This window comes from Symsagittifera roscoffensis, chromosome 7 (assembly GCF_963678635.1).
Source record: "Symsagittifera roscoffensis chromosome 7, txSymRosc1.1, whole genome shotgun sequence".
In the NCBI taxonomy this organism is placed as follows: Eukaryota; Metazoa; Xenacoelomorpha; order Acoela; family Convolutidae; genus Symsagittifera; species Symsagittifera roscoffensis.
The window spans coordinates 26811627-26830021 of record NC_087068.1 but is presented as its reverse complement, the minus strand read 5'-3'; the positions used below and the strand labels follow the sequence as shown (position 1 = coordinate 26830021).

Genomic DNA, 18395 nt, shown 5'->3' with positions numbered 1-18395 from the left:
TATAAACTTTAACAGCATTATCAATTTCAACTTCATTATGAAATTGGCAAAAATTTGTTTTCAAACTTTTTTTTACCCTTGTGACCCTATGCAAGGGTATTACAATCGTGTACTTAATTTTTTCCCGTCAACAACGTTGTCCACAGGACTCTTTGAACTCATGATGTACCATGGTTCATTATGAATCCAAATTTTGTAATGCAGACTTAGCCTGGTGGTGACGAATACGCCTGAGACGGCAAAGGTCCTGTGTTGGAACCTGACCAGGACCGTTGTTTTTCAAACGGTAAATATTCCGGAAGAAAAAAGTTTTGACCTATTATTTGTCTGCTTATGTTTTGTCGGTTTAGGTGCCATTGCATTTTTTTCCCTTTTTTGTGTCTTTTATATCGGCATAATAATTTTCGGATTAATTAATGTCGAATAGGGGCCTTTTATTGCGTCCTTGCAACCAAAAAAAGTTTTTGTGGACGTTCGTGTGCTCTGAGGGGAGCTTGGTTCCCGTAGTTCGATGGTTTAGCTCAATTTCAAGTTGTTGTAACCTCTATGCTTGAGACGACAAAGGCCAGGAGTTAAATTCTAGTTGAGACCTGTTTTTTTTTGCAAATAGAAAACTTTGGCTAATTTAGATTTTTGTCTGTCTGCTTAGTTCTGCAGAAAGGAGTATTTTGAAAATTTGCCTTTTTTACAGCATTTCTAAAACCATTTAGAAAAATTCTATTGGTGCAGGCGATTTATTTCCGTATTCTTTTGGGCTTTTGTTGCAATTTTTATTGACAAAAACGATTTTTGATTTTTTTTTGTTTCTCCATTTGATTTTAATCATAGTCATTCCTTTTTAATCACAAATGGTGCGAATCATGATGCATATAATTTTGAAAAACTTTTTTCTGGTTCCAATCAAATGAGTTTGGAGTTTTAGAATTAATAATTATTAGCTATAACAACTCTTGGCTATATACAAAATTACCTAGGAAAAAGCTGATTTAAACATAAGAATGGCTAAGTTAGGTTTTCTATTTCACTAATTGTTTTTTATTTGGTCTTTCTTATTCTCTCAGACTTTCAAATTATTTCATCAAAAACAATCTTTCATGATATATGGTCAAATATTCTCTGCTGCTTGTACAAAAGGCGGCTACTAAGACTTGTTGTTCCGACCATTGAAAATGGAGGGACTTTTATTTGGATATGTTTTAGTTTTTGTTTTCCACCAAAAATCAGGTAGAACAATTAATCACTGCAATAGTCGAGTGATATACCATGTTAAAGCCTTTCAATGTCGTGATTGGAAAGAAATGAATAAAGTTCCAAAGAATTTTCTCAATTTCGAGAAAAATCCTCTGACTTTCCACATCACAAGTTCCACGTCCACTTTCCACCTAGATCACAAAACATACTAACAAATGCTGGAAAACCGATTACTGCGACATCAATTTCATTCGATATTCTTTAAAAGTTGTGTAGACTGACGGTAAACAGCCAGAAATTACAAATAAACAGACAGTTAGATAGTTGTAAATCTTAGTTATAAAATACAATTGGCTAGTAAAAATCAATTTTCACTCTTATTTATCCATTACAAAAAAATCGAAACTACGGAGCAATTTTTTAAAAATCAAACACTGAACGGGTCACAATTAATAGAAAAATTAACTTTTTTTTGCCCGCATCCAAGTTTAAACGAAAGTAATCGATTATAACGGATTATCATCTTAACTTTTCTGACAATTTTGATTGATTATAACTACCAAAATGAGCTGTTTAGAGGAATTATAATCGACTATAACCGTAATTTTTCCTTGAGGTTATAATCTCTTATAATCGAATACAACTGATAAAAAGAAGTCTTGAAATCAATTATAATCGATTAAAAACGATTATAATTTCTAGTTTTGCCAAAAATTTAGCAGAAGAAAAAAATCATTTCAATAACTCTAATGGGTTATTATTTTTTCTGTCAATAACAAAAAAAATCTCAAAATTGAGATATCTTGTCATACTTTGGTTCATCTGAACACAAAAATTTACCACGAAACAAAATTTTCACAGAGATTCTTTGATATTAGTAGAAAAGTTCCCGTGGTAGGTGAAAAAAAATTCCAAACAAATCATGAAAGTAAAGCTTTACGCTGATATTTTGGTGGTTAACAAAACCTAAAATGTGCATCTTGAAACAACTCTAATGGAGGACAAATAGAAAAACTAAAAACGTTATAGGTTTGAATTGATTTGAAACCTTTCAAAATAATATTCTCATTTTTCACATAAACCAACGTCTACAAAAGCATATAAAATAAGCAGTTCAGATGCAAGGTCGAAGACAACACGGGCAAACAAAAGGGATTAGAATAGAGTATAAATGATAACACTGGATAGTTTTGTGCAAAACATTTGAATTAGAAATTGGAATAAAAATAATCGATAATGATCGACTATAATGGTATCAAAAAATAGATTGAATAATAATCAATTACAATCGTTTGAATTGAGTTACAATTGATAATAACTTGATCGAAAAAAAGAATATAATCGACTATTAATTGATTAAAATAAATTTTTATTTCTCAATTTTAGTACGACTGGTATGAAAATCATAATACAATTGACTATTTTAGCTTGAAACTTGATGGCTTGGTAGTCGCCTGTTGTACAAGCAGCAGATGAAACTGGATGCTGTTTGTGTTACTTATTAACAGCAGAAAAACAGCGCTTGTATACACTCCAGGGTCATGAACACAGGATCATAAGATTTTAGTTTCTTAACCATCCCAATTACACCGAGATGAGAAGTTATTCAATGTTGTTGTTCATTTTTGTTTTACTGGTTGACCGAAAACCTGCTTTTATTTTTTTGGGGCTTAATTTTGAAATGAGAGGTCGCTATAAATTGTAATGGTATCTAGGGCAGTTTTGTAACACAATTAAGTCAAATACAATGAGACACACTTAGTTGCTTCCTGCATCTAAGTTTAGGTGTAAGTAAGCGATTATAGATTTGATTTATTTGATATGAGCACAGTTCAAACAAAAAAAACTTTAATTTAATTATAATTGGTTATAGTCTTCGATTTCGCCAAAATTTTAATCACACCAAAAACATATTTAATTATTTCTCATGGGTTATAATTTCACTGTCAATAACGAAATCTATAAAAGCGAGATGTCTTGTAACGCTTTGGTTCATCTGAGCAAAGTCTTACAGCGAAACAAAAGTTTCATAGAGATTCTATCATATTAGTTGAAAGGTTACCGCGGTAAATGATAAGTAACTTTTCCGAATAAAACCATCGTCTATCAAAAGTATGAAGAATAAGCAATTCAGATGCAAGGTTGAAGGCAAAATGGGCAAAACAAAAAGATTATAATCGATAACAATCAATTGATTATAATGGATTTTTGCAGACAATAAAAATTGGGATGAAAATAGTTGTTTATCATCAATTATAAGTGGGTTGAAAAAAGATTGGATACATAATCGATACTATATGGTTTAAATAGTTTTAGAGGTTATAATCCATCATTAATTCATAAAAGTTAAATTTTCTCTCAATTTACGTAAGACTGATAATAAACTCAAAATAATATCGATTATGAATGCTTGAAACTGGATGCGGTTTTATAAGAAGCCGAGAAACTGCCAGTCCCACGTTTTGTTCGACTATTTAAAAAAAGAACCAAACTTTATGAAAAGTTTATTAAAGTATCTTTTCATTCACTTCAGGCATTATAAACCACTATGTTCTAGTCTCTACATACCCTCTTCATTGACTGAATAAATTTTAATTCAATGTTCACTCGATGCTGAGACGTACGTGAGCAACATTATTTTGTGGTGAATGATTTTTCATCAATGAAAAGTCCACTTCAATCCAAAAGTTTTCATAATTGCGTTAGTTTATCATAAACAAGTTTTCTTGAACTTTTCAAACTTAATTGAATGCCATCTCCATCATGCGCCTTACCGGCCACCAGGCTCCAGTCCAATCTTTTCTTTAAAGCTGCAGATTCTGTGATTTATAATTAGGTGGAATTATATGGTTCTACATTGTCAAACAAATCTGTTGTTTATAAATTCTTGTCAGTATCAGCTGATCAGCTCGCCCCTGATAAACAACCAAAAAAGTGCTCTGTAACATTTTTGTGCGATTTTGTTCACCACTGTTTTTACAGAATCAAATAGCAATTAATTTATCAAATTTACATTCAATGAAATCCTTATCAAAAGATGGTGATTTTTAATTATTTTCCAGTGTATTTAATTACCCTCCAAACCTTTCAAAAAGCAAGTTATTAACTCGACCCTGTTATCTTTTTCCAACAAATCTTAAAAAAATAACTTTCAAAATTTTTTTTTAAAGTTACACAAATGGTCTTTTTGTTTATAAGCTTTTTCCCCGCTGGACAGTAGATAGATAACCTGCTGCCGAAGTCTACGTCATTGCGTGGTCAGATCACAATCATTCTTTCTTGATTTTTGGAACAAAAATATCGAGCACTTTTAAGAACACTTTGACCAAAACCTTGAACATTTTGGCGTTGGCTCGTGTTGCAAATTAGTTTTAATTAGCGCCAAATGCGCTTATAGAACATTTTTTCAGGGCTGAATGGACGAAAATGGATGACGTGTTCTCAAAGAATGACAAGAGAGGGTCGAGTCCCTATTTCTGCGGTCCATTAAAGATGCAATAGGATCAGATTTGGAAAAAAAAAAAGACTGGGAACGAGACGACTGCTTACTCTGCTGCTCTCTGTAGATTTTCTTGAAACTGTGTCAAAACGGCGTGTTTCCCAATGAGTAAGTAATGAACGCAATTCTAGAAATGGGCGGGTGCAAGATGATGGTGAAACTCCGGAGGCCCTGACTGTATATGATTGGATCTTCACAAGCAACCGACCATTGCAACCAGCAGACATGAGACGCCCCGGTCAACTCAGAGAACCAGCGGTGGAAAGGAAGACTCCAAAAGAACCGGGTTCTGAGTTGATAGATCCAGAGTTATTGACTGTTTACTTCACCGAATTGGAAAAGACTCCCGAAATGCGACGTTTCCTGAGAACGTTTTCACCTGAACCAGAAGATTTGTCTGTTAAATTGCGTGGGTTCATGGCATCGATGAATTTTGAGAGGCCCAATTACGCCCCGAAGGTTCACGGAAAATTCGTTTCTCTGAATAAATTCAAAAGTTCCATCAAGTTCTTCACTGATGAAATCAAGCCTACAGAAAAACCCAGAGGATTAGACGCACCACCTGATTTTACATGGTCTCAGTTCGACCTTGACTTTTTCACACCAAAATCAGAATCCGGAACTGAAAATCCACCGAAATTGCCCGAAGACTTAAGCTACCCCAGAAAACATCCTGATGATTCATTGATCACGAAACAAACTATTGAACTTCAATTTGAAAGAATACTCCGAACTACAACAACAACTTACTCAGTAACTTTTTTCGACATTCCTGAAAAAATATATCCAGAAATTGGTAAAAGGAGTGAAATTGTGCAACCACTGGTAGATCCCAGAACACCACAGGATCCAGAATTGGAGAAATTGAGGCCTCATTTCGACAAAGTGATCTCCTTCAAGGTCCTGACCAAACCATTGATTCCTAAACGTGATGTTGTTATTCCTAAAAACTTATATAAGAAGTTGATGACCATGCCGAAAGAAAACGTTGACAAGATCATGACACCGAAAGAGTTCAGCCCTTTCTTGAAAGAACTTGACTCCGAATTCAAAAAAGAAGAACCGGAGAATATTCTTGAACAGTATCCTTTGAAATATTCTTTCAATTACATCACTCAAAGCACAGACTTTTATGTTCTTCATCATCCTAAAATTTCAACTTTCAAAGGATCTTTGGTCACTGATTATGAGTTTGGCAAAGTCGTCGAATGCGAAGCGAAATGGGCAAGACCAATGGAACTGACAGTTCAAAGTCGCAAAACCAGAGTAGCCAAGTCTATACCAAGCCGCAAACCGAAGCGACATACAGTTAAAGTGACTGAAGTTTCAGTAGCACTGGCATCGATAGCCAAAGAGCCAGAGCCATTGCTTGAGTTCCAAACCAGTGAACCGGAGTTTGCAATGATACTGGACACCGAGAATCAATTGCAATCAGAAGCGCCTGGATTTGGCTTGCCAGATTTCTACGATGGATTTGGCGTTGAGAAAACATTGATCGGATCTCTTAGAGTGGATCCATTGGAAAAAACAAAACCGAAAGCTGAAAACGCAAAACTGATCAAAATAAAACCCGATCTGAACTCAGCAACTGTTCACGTCTCTAAATTGATTTCCAAGCAGAAAAATTCCGACGAAGAATTCAACGAGAGAACAGTGCCCATTCAAGGTTCGAGAATACGTGAACAGGCCTTCGGAGATCATGTGAAACCAGCAGTAGCAAAGAACCAAGTTATCACTACTGAAATCTACCAGGGTTCCGGTTGGTTGGCTGAGGAAAAACCCAACTTGAGGTGCGAAGAGATTCTCCCCGCAATTGAAGAATACCCATTTTACGAGACAATACCTGAGTCGGGTTTGTGTTCAGCACCAATCAATTTGTTCAATGATGAAAGCCGAATTGCGGTTCCTTTTGAGGCGACGTTGAAGCTGGAGGAAACAATGCCACTTCACCTTATGGTCGATGAATACACATTTGCGATGTTGATTGAAGAAACAAGACCAGTTGAAAATGCTCCTGTGATTCCTTTTGATGACCTTGCCAAAGATTGCTTCGTAGAACCCAAAGAGTTTGGATTTACATGGATAAAGCCTGAAACTTTCAAACCCGAAAAAGAACCAGTTAGGGTTAGTTTGGTTCATCAGAAACCGGTCGACCTTCATTGCAGACGTTATGAAATATCAACCCGGGCTAGAAATGCAGACAATCAGGAACACCTGCTAAGCGCTATTCCAGTCACACCAAAACAGAAGATCGTCGAACATTGCAAAGAGGTGTTATATAAACCCGCAAATCTGAACGAAGTTTCAGTGAGAGAAATAACACTTCAAGGTATTACAATAGTAGATCAAATGAGTGAAGTCACCTTTAAAGACGAACCATTCACCGTAGCTCCAACATACGCAACACAGAGCGACCTTGAAATGCCTGGATATGGTCCGAAAGATTTCAGCGTCCATTTGTTCAGCATCTTCAGAGCCAACGCACGTCCCGAGGAGTTCTCGCGATGCAAGACAGTCCAGATACCCACGGATAAATTTGCTAGTTTGGACGAAGATGCTTATGCGTTTGAAGAGGAAACGGATGCAACGTTGCAGACAAATCCTGGAATCTTCAAGCCTCAGATCTACGGAATCGACGATGATGATTGGTGGGAGGGATACGACAAACAACTCAAAATCATTCAGTTGAAGGAAAACGAAGTTTCAGGCGGCAATTCGCTTTCCAGGAATTGTCCTGTTCGTGGAAATAGGAACGAGAGGCTGAAGTGGTTGTGGAAAAAGGCGACTCTGAGAATCAAGACTATAAGTGCTTTCAAAAAACCGATCACGAAGGGTATGCTGATGTACATGGAGAAAACTTTCTAGTAAGTTGGCGAATTTTATTTATTTTTCTAGAGTTCTAGAAAGTTCTAGAAATAGTATATAGTATAGGTAAACTTCTTTTTGATTTTAATTTTTGCCGATGTAAATTTTTAAAGTTGAAAAAGTAAACAAAGATAACTGGTTGCTGATGTGCAATTACCACAGAACAGTCCAACCAGAGTGAATTATTGATGAAAATAAAGTCAAAGAAAATGAAGACAGTTTCTGAAAAAATTGAAAAAAGTCTGATTACTTTTATTGAATCGAATAAAAACTACAAAAAGGAGACTAGAATAACTTGTGAAGTTAACTAAAACAAAACTGGGATCAAATTTATCGTCATTGAGTTCAGTATCATCAAGTTGGTCTCAAAAACGAAAACACTCAAAAGCAAATTTCTGGAAATGAGATGAAGTTTTTAATTTTTTTTTGTAATTAAAATTAAATGAAGTGGAAAAAACCCTACGTTATGGTTCCTCCCCACTTCGTCAAGTGGTCGTAATGCAAATTTTAAGTAATGAAGCAAAAAAGTGGAATCAAAGCTTTTTTCATAAATCAGCAATTTTTTCTATTAGTTTTTGTAAATCCAACAAGCTACAGCCTCAAAGATATTCGCTTCTACTTTCAGCGACATGGGTTTCGACTCTCCTTCCAAGGGTGGCTGGGACAGTGTCGACTCCGCCTCTGGCTCCTCCGAGCCCCAACTGGACCCCAGTCGTCCCCCCTCGGAGCCGATGTTCCTGGTGAAGCCGACAGACGACATCTTCTTCACTGGGAAGACTATACGAGTGGAGGTTGAAGTGTCAGGAAATCCGAGGCCGACTGTCTCCTGGTTAAAGGAAAAACTAAGTAAGATATTCTGGAATATTCTAGATCTTTCCTATTTTTGAATTGAATCAAAAATAGTTGAAGTAAAAATGGCATTTTTGAGAAATGTTCAAAAGCTTCGCGTGACTTTTGCTACATGATAGCTAAAAAACTATTTGATAGCTATAAAACAATGATCAAATTAAAAATTTGCAAGGGCTTAAATCGACTTAAACAAATTTCTTGAGTTGAAACTTCAGCAATGAAAAAATTCTAATGAATTGAGCAAAACGTTGAAAAAAAACAAAGTTCTTTTTTTAACAAACAACAAAATTGTGTAATTTCACAAAATTTTGCAGCTATTGTGGAGAATGAGAGGATAACATTTGGCCGTGATGACTCATCGAACAGACACTGGATGGTGATCAGAGATGCGAGTGTGACTGACGAGGCTTCTTATTGCGTCACTCTCTCCAGTTCCATCTCGCCACTACCCACTCAGTGCTCATTCGACCTCATGGCTGTAGATGAAGGTATAGTTCAATGTTTCAACAATTTTTGCAGTTTTTTAAAGAATTTGGTCGGAACATTCTGTGCTACTTGCACAGCCACCGGCTATCCTTGTAGATATCTAGAGTAGTAACCAGTTGCTATAGGGCTGTAAAAGCATACAACTGAAATACAGAAATTTACGGTGAAATCAAATTTACGGTGTTTATAGAATTACGTAAATCAAATTTACGGTGAAATACAGAACAAATGGTTTAGAGTTAGTGACTACCACCTTTTTGCTTATTTTTAGGCGTCATTAATATTCAAATGAGGTTTGGTTTTATTATTTGGGCGGCAATTTGTAGCTCCTTACTGGAAGAACTGTATAAAACCCTAACGATTTCAGGCATCAGGTTCATCGGTTCAATGTGTTGAGCATGCATGAAATTTAATTCCTTTTCGCAATTCGATGGCATTACAATAGAAACTGAAATTTTCAGCTGCTCAGTGCGCGGCAAATTGGTAAATCAATGCCAAACCCCTGCAATTTAGAGCACGGGTTTCTGCGGTGGAAAAAATTGCGATAAATTTTGTGCTTTGCTTTGTAAACTTATTGTTCAGACTATTTTCAAAAAAATAACGGAATAATTTTGCTCGGGTGTTTCTTGTCTCCAGACAACGTTCGACTATGATAACTAGCAATTTTTGACTGAAATTTTCAAAAGTTTTCAAAGTAATTTGAAAAGTTTTGTTGTCCGGAACTCAAATTTAAAAAGATATTTCACTTGTGATTATTATTTTTCATGTTATGGAGGTTTAAAGATCGTTAGCATGGCCAATTTAGAACATTTAACACGCAATATATTTTGCGCCATTAATGCGTAAGCGGAGTTTTAATCCGTCTTAGAAATCGTTTCAAATTGGTTCAAGCAATCTAGTTGTCATATTTTTTTTTACAAAACTAGAAGCGATATCTATCCCTTTGTACTTAAAACGGCGTCGTGTGGTGCAACGAGTTGCAAGAAAATTTCAAAATTTATTTGAGATTTTCAAAAAATTCAAAGCTAAAAAATGTAAGCATAACCGCTTGTTATTTTCAGCATCTGGTGGTATTCAGTAAATTATGGACTACATTAAAAATTTTTAGTCTATTATTTAGGCGTAGGATTGCGCTAATGTTATATTTAATTTTGGATTTTTTTCCATTATAGCTTGCTCCTCGTAAAATAAACCTCACATATGAAAAAAAAACAGAGTTCAAGGAGCCATAAGTTTTTTGTAACTAAGATGGGGTTTCTATTTTATTCCACAAGATTTTAAAAAAGCTGGCAGAGGGTCAAGTGCTGTATAGTTTCCGGTACAAATTTTTTCAGCCGTAATTTGGGTTCTTGAAGTGAAAAATCATAACAGATGCCCGAAGGCTTACACTTGCGAGCCAGCGAGCGTAGTGTATTAGTAAGACTCCACTTTTTTCCAGCTTGAATAGCAAATAAATGTGCTCATTTCGTGGTACTTTTACTATCATCACAATCTGCAGCATTGGAAATTTCATAGCATTGCTTCTCTGCTTTAATTGCGGCTCGTGTTTGACAATCGGTAATCGTTTGTGGCTGAGAAAAAAGGAAATGAGAAGCCAAATTTCTAGGTCTTAAGTTCGAATCTGAAACGTAGCACTGTGTTACTAATTCTCAATATTTTCTATTTTACTTTTTTTCGTTTTCTTTTCCAATGTAGCTTCGTCTTTGTTTGAAAAAACTGGTCTGGCTATCATCGTTTTTCAGACTAAATTAGATAAAAGTTGACCAAAGGCTGGCCTAGAAATTTTATTCTACAGTTCTGTCATTATGTTATCATTGTAGTACTCAATATAGTGAGATTACTCAATATAAAAGTTGATTAAAGGCTGACCTAGAAACTTTATTCTGCAGTTTTGTCATTATATTTTTATTGTATTACTCAATATAGTGTATGAGTTTTGCTGTTTTTCATATATTTTATTTACTGCTGTCTCGCCCTTAATGTGTAGTTTTTGCGAAACTATTTTATTTCCATGTTAAAGTTTGGTTTTCTGCATCTGCAGTTAACTGTAAGTATTTTGAAAGATGAGAATTTGAATATTTTTTGTTAATATCTTTGAATACTATTATTGATTTTTTTGATAGCATCTAAATAAGATTTTTTTTGCTAGCATCCTTGACAGTTTTTTTCATTTAGTTTTTACTTTTATTCGTCGCAAGTTCGTTCAGTGATACTTGGTAACTGCATTTTGGTAGCTCAATACTGAAACACTGTCGAGAATGTTTCAAGGCTCTTCACCATCTTAGTATCTAGCCTTGGAAAAAAATTATGATTGAGTTTACTTCGCCATTCGAAATTTATTAATAATTGGGGGAGGCTGTAGTTTGGTGGGCGACTATAATGTGAAATTTTATTAATCGAATAGAACAAGAGTTATCTGTCAATCTGAAATTTAACCATTATCTAAATTTTAGCGCTTTCTTAAGGAAGCGCTTCCAAAAGCTTTTCCGTGCTTAAAAAAAGGAAGTACAACAAATTCATTTTATTTTATTGCATAGAAAGTTTCAGTATTGTCGGTTATTTTTTAAATTAAAACTGAAAATTACTAAAATTCTTCAAAAAAGTTGCACTTATTTTATTTTCGCTTGTAAGCATCTAAGGGAAAACAATTGCGAAATAAACGTAGAGGTGTCGCCTATTTTGCTTTTTTGCGCTTTTATTGGAAAGTTATTAATTCAACTTGGATTTCAACTTTTTAGATAATGTTCCGCACCTGAAAGGTATTTGCATTATTACAAAAAATCTAATAGCAGACGATGCCACACAGACACACGCGAAATATTTATAGTTTAGATAGATTTAATGCTAATTCTTGGTACGCGAAAAATTAGCCTATTTCTGTGTAGTAGTACTGGCCGTTTGAGACCTGAATTAGACCTACCGGCTTCCCAATGCAATATCTTTTTTACTGTTTATTTGTTCAGGTCTGACGCAGATGGTGAAAGAGAGCAGACAGATATCGCGTGCCTCTCTCTCCAGGGCCTCCATGTCCAGGTCAGACATACCTGGAAGCAGGATGGGACTACAGTCTGGAGGAACCTCGAGGGCAGACGACACTCTCATTGAGGAAGAGGAGTGAGTAGAGGAGCTTTTTGCCACTCCTCATCTGCGTACATTTTCCTTTTTTAATTGCATAACTGTTCAAGAAGTTTTCAGAAAAAGTTTAGTTGATCCGCGTGATAAACTTTTGTAGAAGGTTTGTAGAAATTATCGATTCAGAAACAATTGATTGACAATAAGACGCAATAGAAACCCTTGATTGACTTTTGAATCCATCAGATAACTTATTGACTATATAGTGACCTTTAGTTAACTCCTGGAACGCTTCGTTAGCTTGTTGACCATTGGTTTCTTGGAATTGTTTCCTCAAGAAGAAACTTCCGACAAGAAGTTTACAAAAAAAAGGTTGTTAACTCTCTTCTTATCAGTTAGTCAGTTCATGTTTTAGTCTGGGAGAACCGCGAGCTCCTGAGTTTGACGATGAGCTGAATGACATGTCGGTCAAAGTGGGCAAGAACTGTAAGATGGGCTGCGAGGTGTCCGGAAACCCAATCCCAGTGGCAAGTTCCGTTTTCAGCTCAGAGTATTAATCATCCATAGCTTCATATATTCATCTGTATGAAGATGATATAGATGAACTTATGAATATATACCTATTTGAATGGAAAAACGCTGAAAATCTTATTCAGAACGAGTTCTATGGGGAAATCTACGTCAAACCATGGACATAATCACCTCGATTATAGATGTTTTTCAATTCATTAGACGTTCTTTGGCCCTTAATAAAGCATGAAAAAAAAAAGCATTTTTTGGAGTTTCAACATCATGTCAAAGAATTGGTAGAGCTGATACGTTTCAACGTATCCTCTCCTAAGATAGAAAAAAAGGAAAAACAGGAATTGATTTTCATTAACAAATCTTTCGTTCAGGTTTCGTGGAGAAAAGATGGCAGGCCAATCAAAGCGGGTGGCCGAATCACCATTCAGCATAAATCAGACGGAGAGTGTTCACTGAGGATATCAAAGGTGACAAGGGAAGATCAGGGAGACTACATCTGTGAGGCGACGAACAAGTTCGGCAAACTGATCACCGAGGCCAGACTCACAGTCAAGTCGTGAACGGAAATAAAATAGAGAAATTGAAGGAAAAAAAAACATCATCTTTAGCCAAAAAACTGTTCAAAATTTAAACAAAGTCAAGGTCAAATCACATGGCCAATCTACTACTGTAGGATGATTTCTTGTAAAAATGATGTAAAAAGTTTGAAAGCAACCAAGCAAGCTGGTCAAATCACGAGGTCAATCTATCATTGTCGGGTGATTTCATGTAAAAAATTGTGTATAAATTTGAAAGCAACCAAGTATCTTGTACATACATTTAAAAAATACGAACGGTAATTCATGGTATATATCGCATTAATATTTTCAAAGTAAGTTCGCTGTGTATCGGTTGAGCATATAATTTGTTGCAAGTTGGTACTAGTTTTAGATTTTCTTGTCTTGAAGATTTACTTCCCTATCAAAAGCATGCGATTTTTTGTTCAGAGGGTGTGGATCTGCCGAACTTAGAAACTAATTATATTAGAAACTAATTATAATTACACCCTATAAGTTGTTGTAGAGAGTCCATGGAGATCGATTGACTGTTCACGCTTTTGGTGTGCGTTGTTTCACTGATCAGGTATAAACTTTAACAGCATTATCAATTTCAACTTCATTATGAAATTGGCAAAAATTTGTTTTCAAACTTTTTTTTACCCTTGTGACCCTATGCAAGGGTATTACAATCGTGTACTTAATTTTTTCCCGTCAACAACGTTGTCCACAGGACTCTTTGAACTCATGATGTACCATGGTTCATTATGAATCCAAATTTTGTAATGCAGACTTAGCCTGGTGGTGACGAATACGCCTGAGACGGCAAAGGTCCTGTGTTGGAACCTGACCAGGACCGTTGTTTTTCAAACGGTAAATATTCCGGAAGAAAAAAGTTTTGACCTATTATTTGTCTGCTTATGTTTTGTCGGTTTAGGTGCCATTGCATTTTTTTCCCTTTTTTGTGTCTTTTATATCGGCATAATAATTTTCGGATTAATTAATGTCGAATAGGGGCCTTTTATTGCGTCCTTGCAACCAAAAAAAGTTTTTGTGGACGTTCGTGTGCTCTGAGGGGAGCTTGGTTCCCGTAGTTCGATGGTTTAGCTCAATTTCAAGTTGTTGTAACCTCTATGCTTGAGACGACAAAGGCCAGGAGTTAAATTCTAGTTGAGACCTGTTTTTTTTTGCAAATAGAAAACTTTGGCTAATTTAGATTTTTGTCTGTCTGCTTAGTTCTGCAGAAAGGAGTATTTTGAAAATTTGCCTTTTTTACAGCATTTCTAAAACCATTTAGAAAAATTCTATTGGTGCAGGCGATTTATTTCCGTATTCTTTTGGGCTTTTGTTGCAATTTTTATTGACAAAAACGATTTTTGATTTTTTTTTGTTTCTCCATTTGATTTTAATCATAGTCATTCCTTTTTAATCACAAATGGTGCGAATCATGATGCATATAATTTTGAAAAACTTTTTTCTGGTTCCAATCAAATGAGTTTGGAGTTTTAGAATTAATAATTATTAGCTATAACAACTCTTGGCTATATACAAAATTACCTAGGAAAAAGCTGATTTAAACATAAGAATGGCTAAGTTAGGTTTTCTATTTCACTAATTGTTTTTTATTTGGTCTTTCTTATTCTCTCAGACTTTCAAATTATTTCATCAAAAACAATCTTTCATGATATATGGTCAAATATTCTCTGCTGCTTGTACAAAAGGCGGCTACTAAGACTTGTTGTTCCGACCATTGAAAATGGAGGGACTTTTATTTGGATATGTTTTAGTTTTTGTTTTCCACCAAAAATCAGGTAGAACAATTAATCACTGCAATAGTCGAGTGATATACCATGTTAAAGCCTTTCAATGTCGTGATTGGAAAGAAATGAATAAACTTCCAAAGAATTTTCTCAATTTCGAGAAAAATCCTTTGACTTTCCACATCACAAGTTCCACGTCCACTTTCCACCTAGATCACAAAACATACTAACAAATGCTGGAAAACCGATTACTGCGACATCAATTTCATTCGATATTCTTTAAAAGTTGTGTAGACTGACGGTAAACAGCCAGAAATTACAAATAAACAGACAGTTAGATAGTTGTAAATCTTAGTTATAAAATACAATTGGCTAGTAAAAATCAATTTTCACTCTTATTTATCCATTACAAAAAAATCGAAACTACGGAGCAATTTTTTAAAAATCAAACACTGAACGGGTCACAATTAATAGAAAAATTAACTTTTTTTTGCCCGCATCCAAGTTTAAACGAAAGTAATCGATTATAACGGATTATCATCTTAACTTTTCTGACAATTTTGATTGATTATAACTACCAAAATGAGCTGTTTAGAGGAATTATAATCGACTATAACCGTAATTTTTCCTTGAGGTTATAATCTCTTATAATCGAATACAACTGATAAAAAGAAGTCTTGAAATCAATTATAATCGATTAAAAACGATTATAATTTCTAGTTTTGCCAAAAATTTAGCAGAAGAAAAAAATCATTTCAATAACTCTAATGGGTTATTATTTTTTCTGTCAATAACAAAAAAAATCTCAAAATTGAGATATCTTGTCATACTTTGGTTCATCTGAACACAAAAATTTACCACGAAACAAAATTTTCACAGAGATTCTTTGATATTAGTAGAAAAGTTCCCGTGGTAGGTGAAAAAAAATTCCAAACAAATCATGAAAGTAAAGCTTTACGCTGATATTTTGGTGGTTAACAAAACCTAAAATGTGCATCTTGAAACAACTCTAATGGAGGACAAATAGAAAAACTAAAAACGTTATAGGTTTGAATTGATTTGAAACCTTTCAAAATAATATTCTCATTTTTCACATAAACCAACGTCTACAAAAGCATATAAAATAAGCAGTTCAGATGCAAGGTCGAAGACAACACGGGCAAACAAAAGGGATTAGAATAGAGTATAAATGATAACACTGGATAGTTTTGTGCAAAACATTTGAATTAGAAATTGGAATAAAAATAATCGATGATGATCGACTATAATGGTATCAAAAAATAGATTGAATAATAATCAATTACAATCGTTTGAATTGAGTTACAATTGATAATAACTTGATCGAAAAAAAGAATATAATCGACTATTAATTGATTAAAATAAATTTTTATTTCTCAATTTTAGTACGACTGGTATGAAAATCATAATACAATTGACTATTTTTGCTTGAAACTTGATGGCTTGGTAGTCGCCTGTTGTACAAGCAGCAGATGAAACTGGATGCTGTTTGTGTTACTTATTAACAGCAGAAAAACAGCGCTTGTATACACTCCAGGGTCATGAACACAGGATCATAAGATTTTAGTTTCTTAACCATCCCAATTACACCGAGATGAGAAGTTATTCAATGTTGTTGTTCATTTTTGTTTTACTGGTTGACCGAAAACCTGCTTTTATTTTTTTGGGGCTTAATTTTGAAATGAGAGGTCGCTATAAATTGTAATGGTATCTAGGGCAGTTTTGTAACACAATTAAGTCAAATACAATGAGACACACTTAGTTGCTTCCTGCATCTAAGTTTAGGTGTAAGTAAGCGATTATAGATTTGATTTATTTGATATGAGCACAGTTCAAACAAAAAAAACTTTAATTTAATTATAATTGGTTATAGTCTTCGATTTCGCCAAAATTTTAATCACACCAAAAACATATTTAATTATTTCTCATGGGTTATAATTTCACTGTCAATAACGAAATCTATAAAAGCGAGATGTCTTGTAACGCTTTGGTTCATCTGAGCAAAGTCTTACAGCGAAACAAAAGTTTCATAGAGATTCTATCATATTAGTTGAAAGGTTACCGCGGTAAATGATAAGTAACTTTTCCGAATAAAACCATCGTCTATCAAAAGTATGAAGAATAAGCAATTCAGATGCAAGGTTGAAGGCAAAATGGGCAAAACAAAAAGATTATAATCGATAACAATCAATTGATTATAATGGATTTTTGCAGACAATAAAAATTGGGATGAAAATAGTTGTTTATCATCAATTATAAGTGGGTTGAAAAAAGATTGGATACATAATCGATACTATATGGTTTAAATAGTTTTAGAGGTTATAATCCATCATTAATTCATAAAAGTTAAATTTTCTCTCAATTTACGTAAGACTGATAATAAACTCAAAATAATATCGATTATGAATGCTTGAAACTGGATGCGGTTTTATAAGAAGCTGAGAAACTGCCAGTCCCACGTTTTGTTCGACTATTTAAAAAAAGAACCAAACTTTATGAAAAGTTTATTAAAGTATCTTTTCATACACTTCAGGCATTATAAACCACTATGTTCTAGTCTCTACATACCCTCTTCATTGACTGAATAAATTTTAATTCAATGTTCACTCGATGCTGAGACGTACGTGAGCAACATTATTTTGTGGTGAATGATTTTTCATCAATGAAAAGTCCACTTCAATCCAAAAGTTTTCATAATTGCGTTAGTTTATCATAAACAAGTTTTCTTGAACTTTTCAAACTTAATTGAATGCCATCTCCATCATGCGCCTTACCGGCCACCAGGCTCCAGTCCAATCTTTTCTTTAAAGCTGCAGATTCTGTGATTTATAATTAGGTGGAATTATATGGTTCTACATTGTCAAACAAATCTGTTGTTTATAAATTCTTGTCAGTATCAGCTGATCAGCTCGCCCCTGATAAACAACCAAAAAAGTGCTCTGTAACATTTTTGTGCGATTTTGTTCACCACTGTTTTTACAGAATCAAATAGCAATTAATTTATCAAATTTACATTCAATGAAATCCTTATCAAAAGATGGTGATTTTTAATTATTTTCCAGTGTATTTAATTACCCTCCAAACCTTTCAAAAGGCAAGTTATTAACTCGACCCTGTTATCTTTTTCCAACAAATCTTAAAAAAATAACTTTCAAAAATTTTTTTAAAAGTTACACAAATGGTCTTTTTGTTTATAAGCTTTTTCCCCGCTGGACAGTAGATAGATAACCTGCTGCCGAAGTCTACGTCATTGCGTGGTCAGATCACAATCATTCTTTCTTGATTTTTGGAACAAAAATATCGAGCACTTTTAAGAACACTTTGACCAAAACCTTGAACATTTTGGCGTTGGCTCGTGTTGCAAATTAGTTTTAATTAGCGCCAAATGCGCTTATAGAACATTTTTTCAGGGCTGAATGGACGAAAATGGATGACGTGTTCTCAAAGAATGACAAGAGAGGGTCGAGTCCCTATTTCTGCGGTCCATTAAAGATGCAATAGGATCAGATTTGGAAAAATAAAAAGACTGGGAACGAGACGACTGCTTACTCTGCTGCTCTCTGTAGATTTTCTTGAAACTGTGTCAAAACGGCG

The 18395-nt window shown here is 34.5% G+C and overlaps 1 protein-coding gene across 1 annotated transcript; it reads left to right on the top strand.

Annotated features, from left to right (window-relative positions):
- Positions 1-4837: 4837 nt before the first annotated feature.
- On the top strand, positions 4838-13336 carry LOC134851321 (titin-like). The gene is made up of 6 exons (XM_063867351.1): positions 4838-7554; positions 8181-8401; positions 8719-8892; positions 11854-12004; positions 12378-12489; positions 12859-13336. The coding sequence occupies exons 1-6, from the start codon at positions 4916-4918 to the stop codon at positions 13045-13047; spliced, it is 3486 nt and encodes a 1161-aa protein (XP_063723421.1). The 5' UTR covers positions 4838-4915; the 3' UTR covers positions 13048-13336.
- The last annotated feature ends 5059 nt before the right edge of the window (positions 13337-18395 follow it).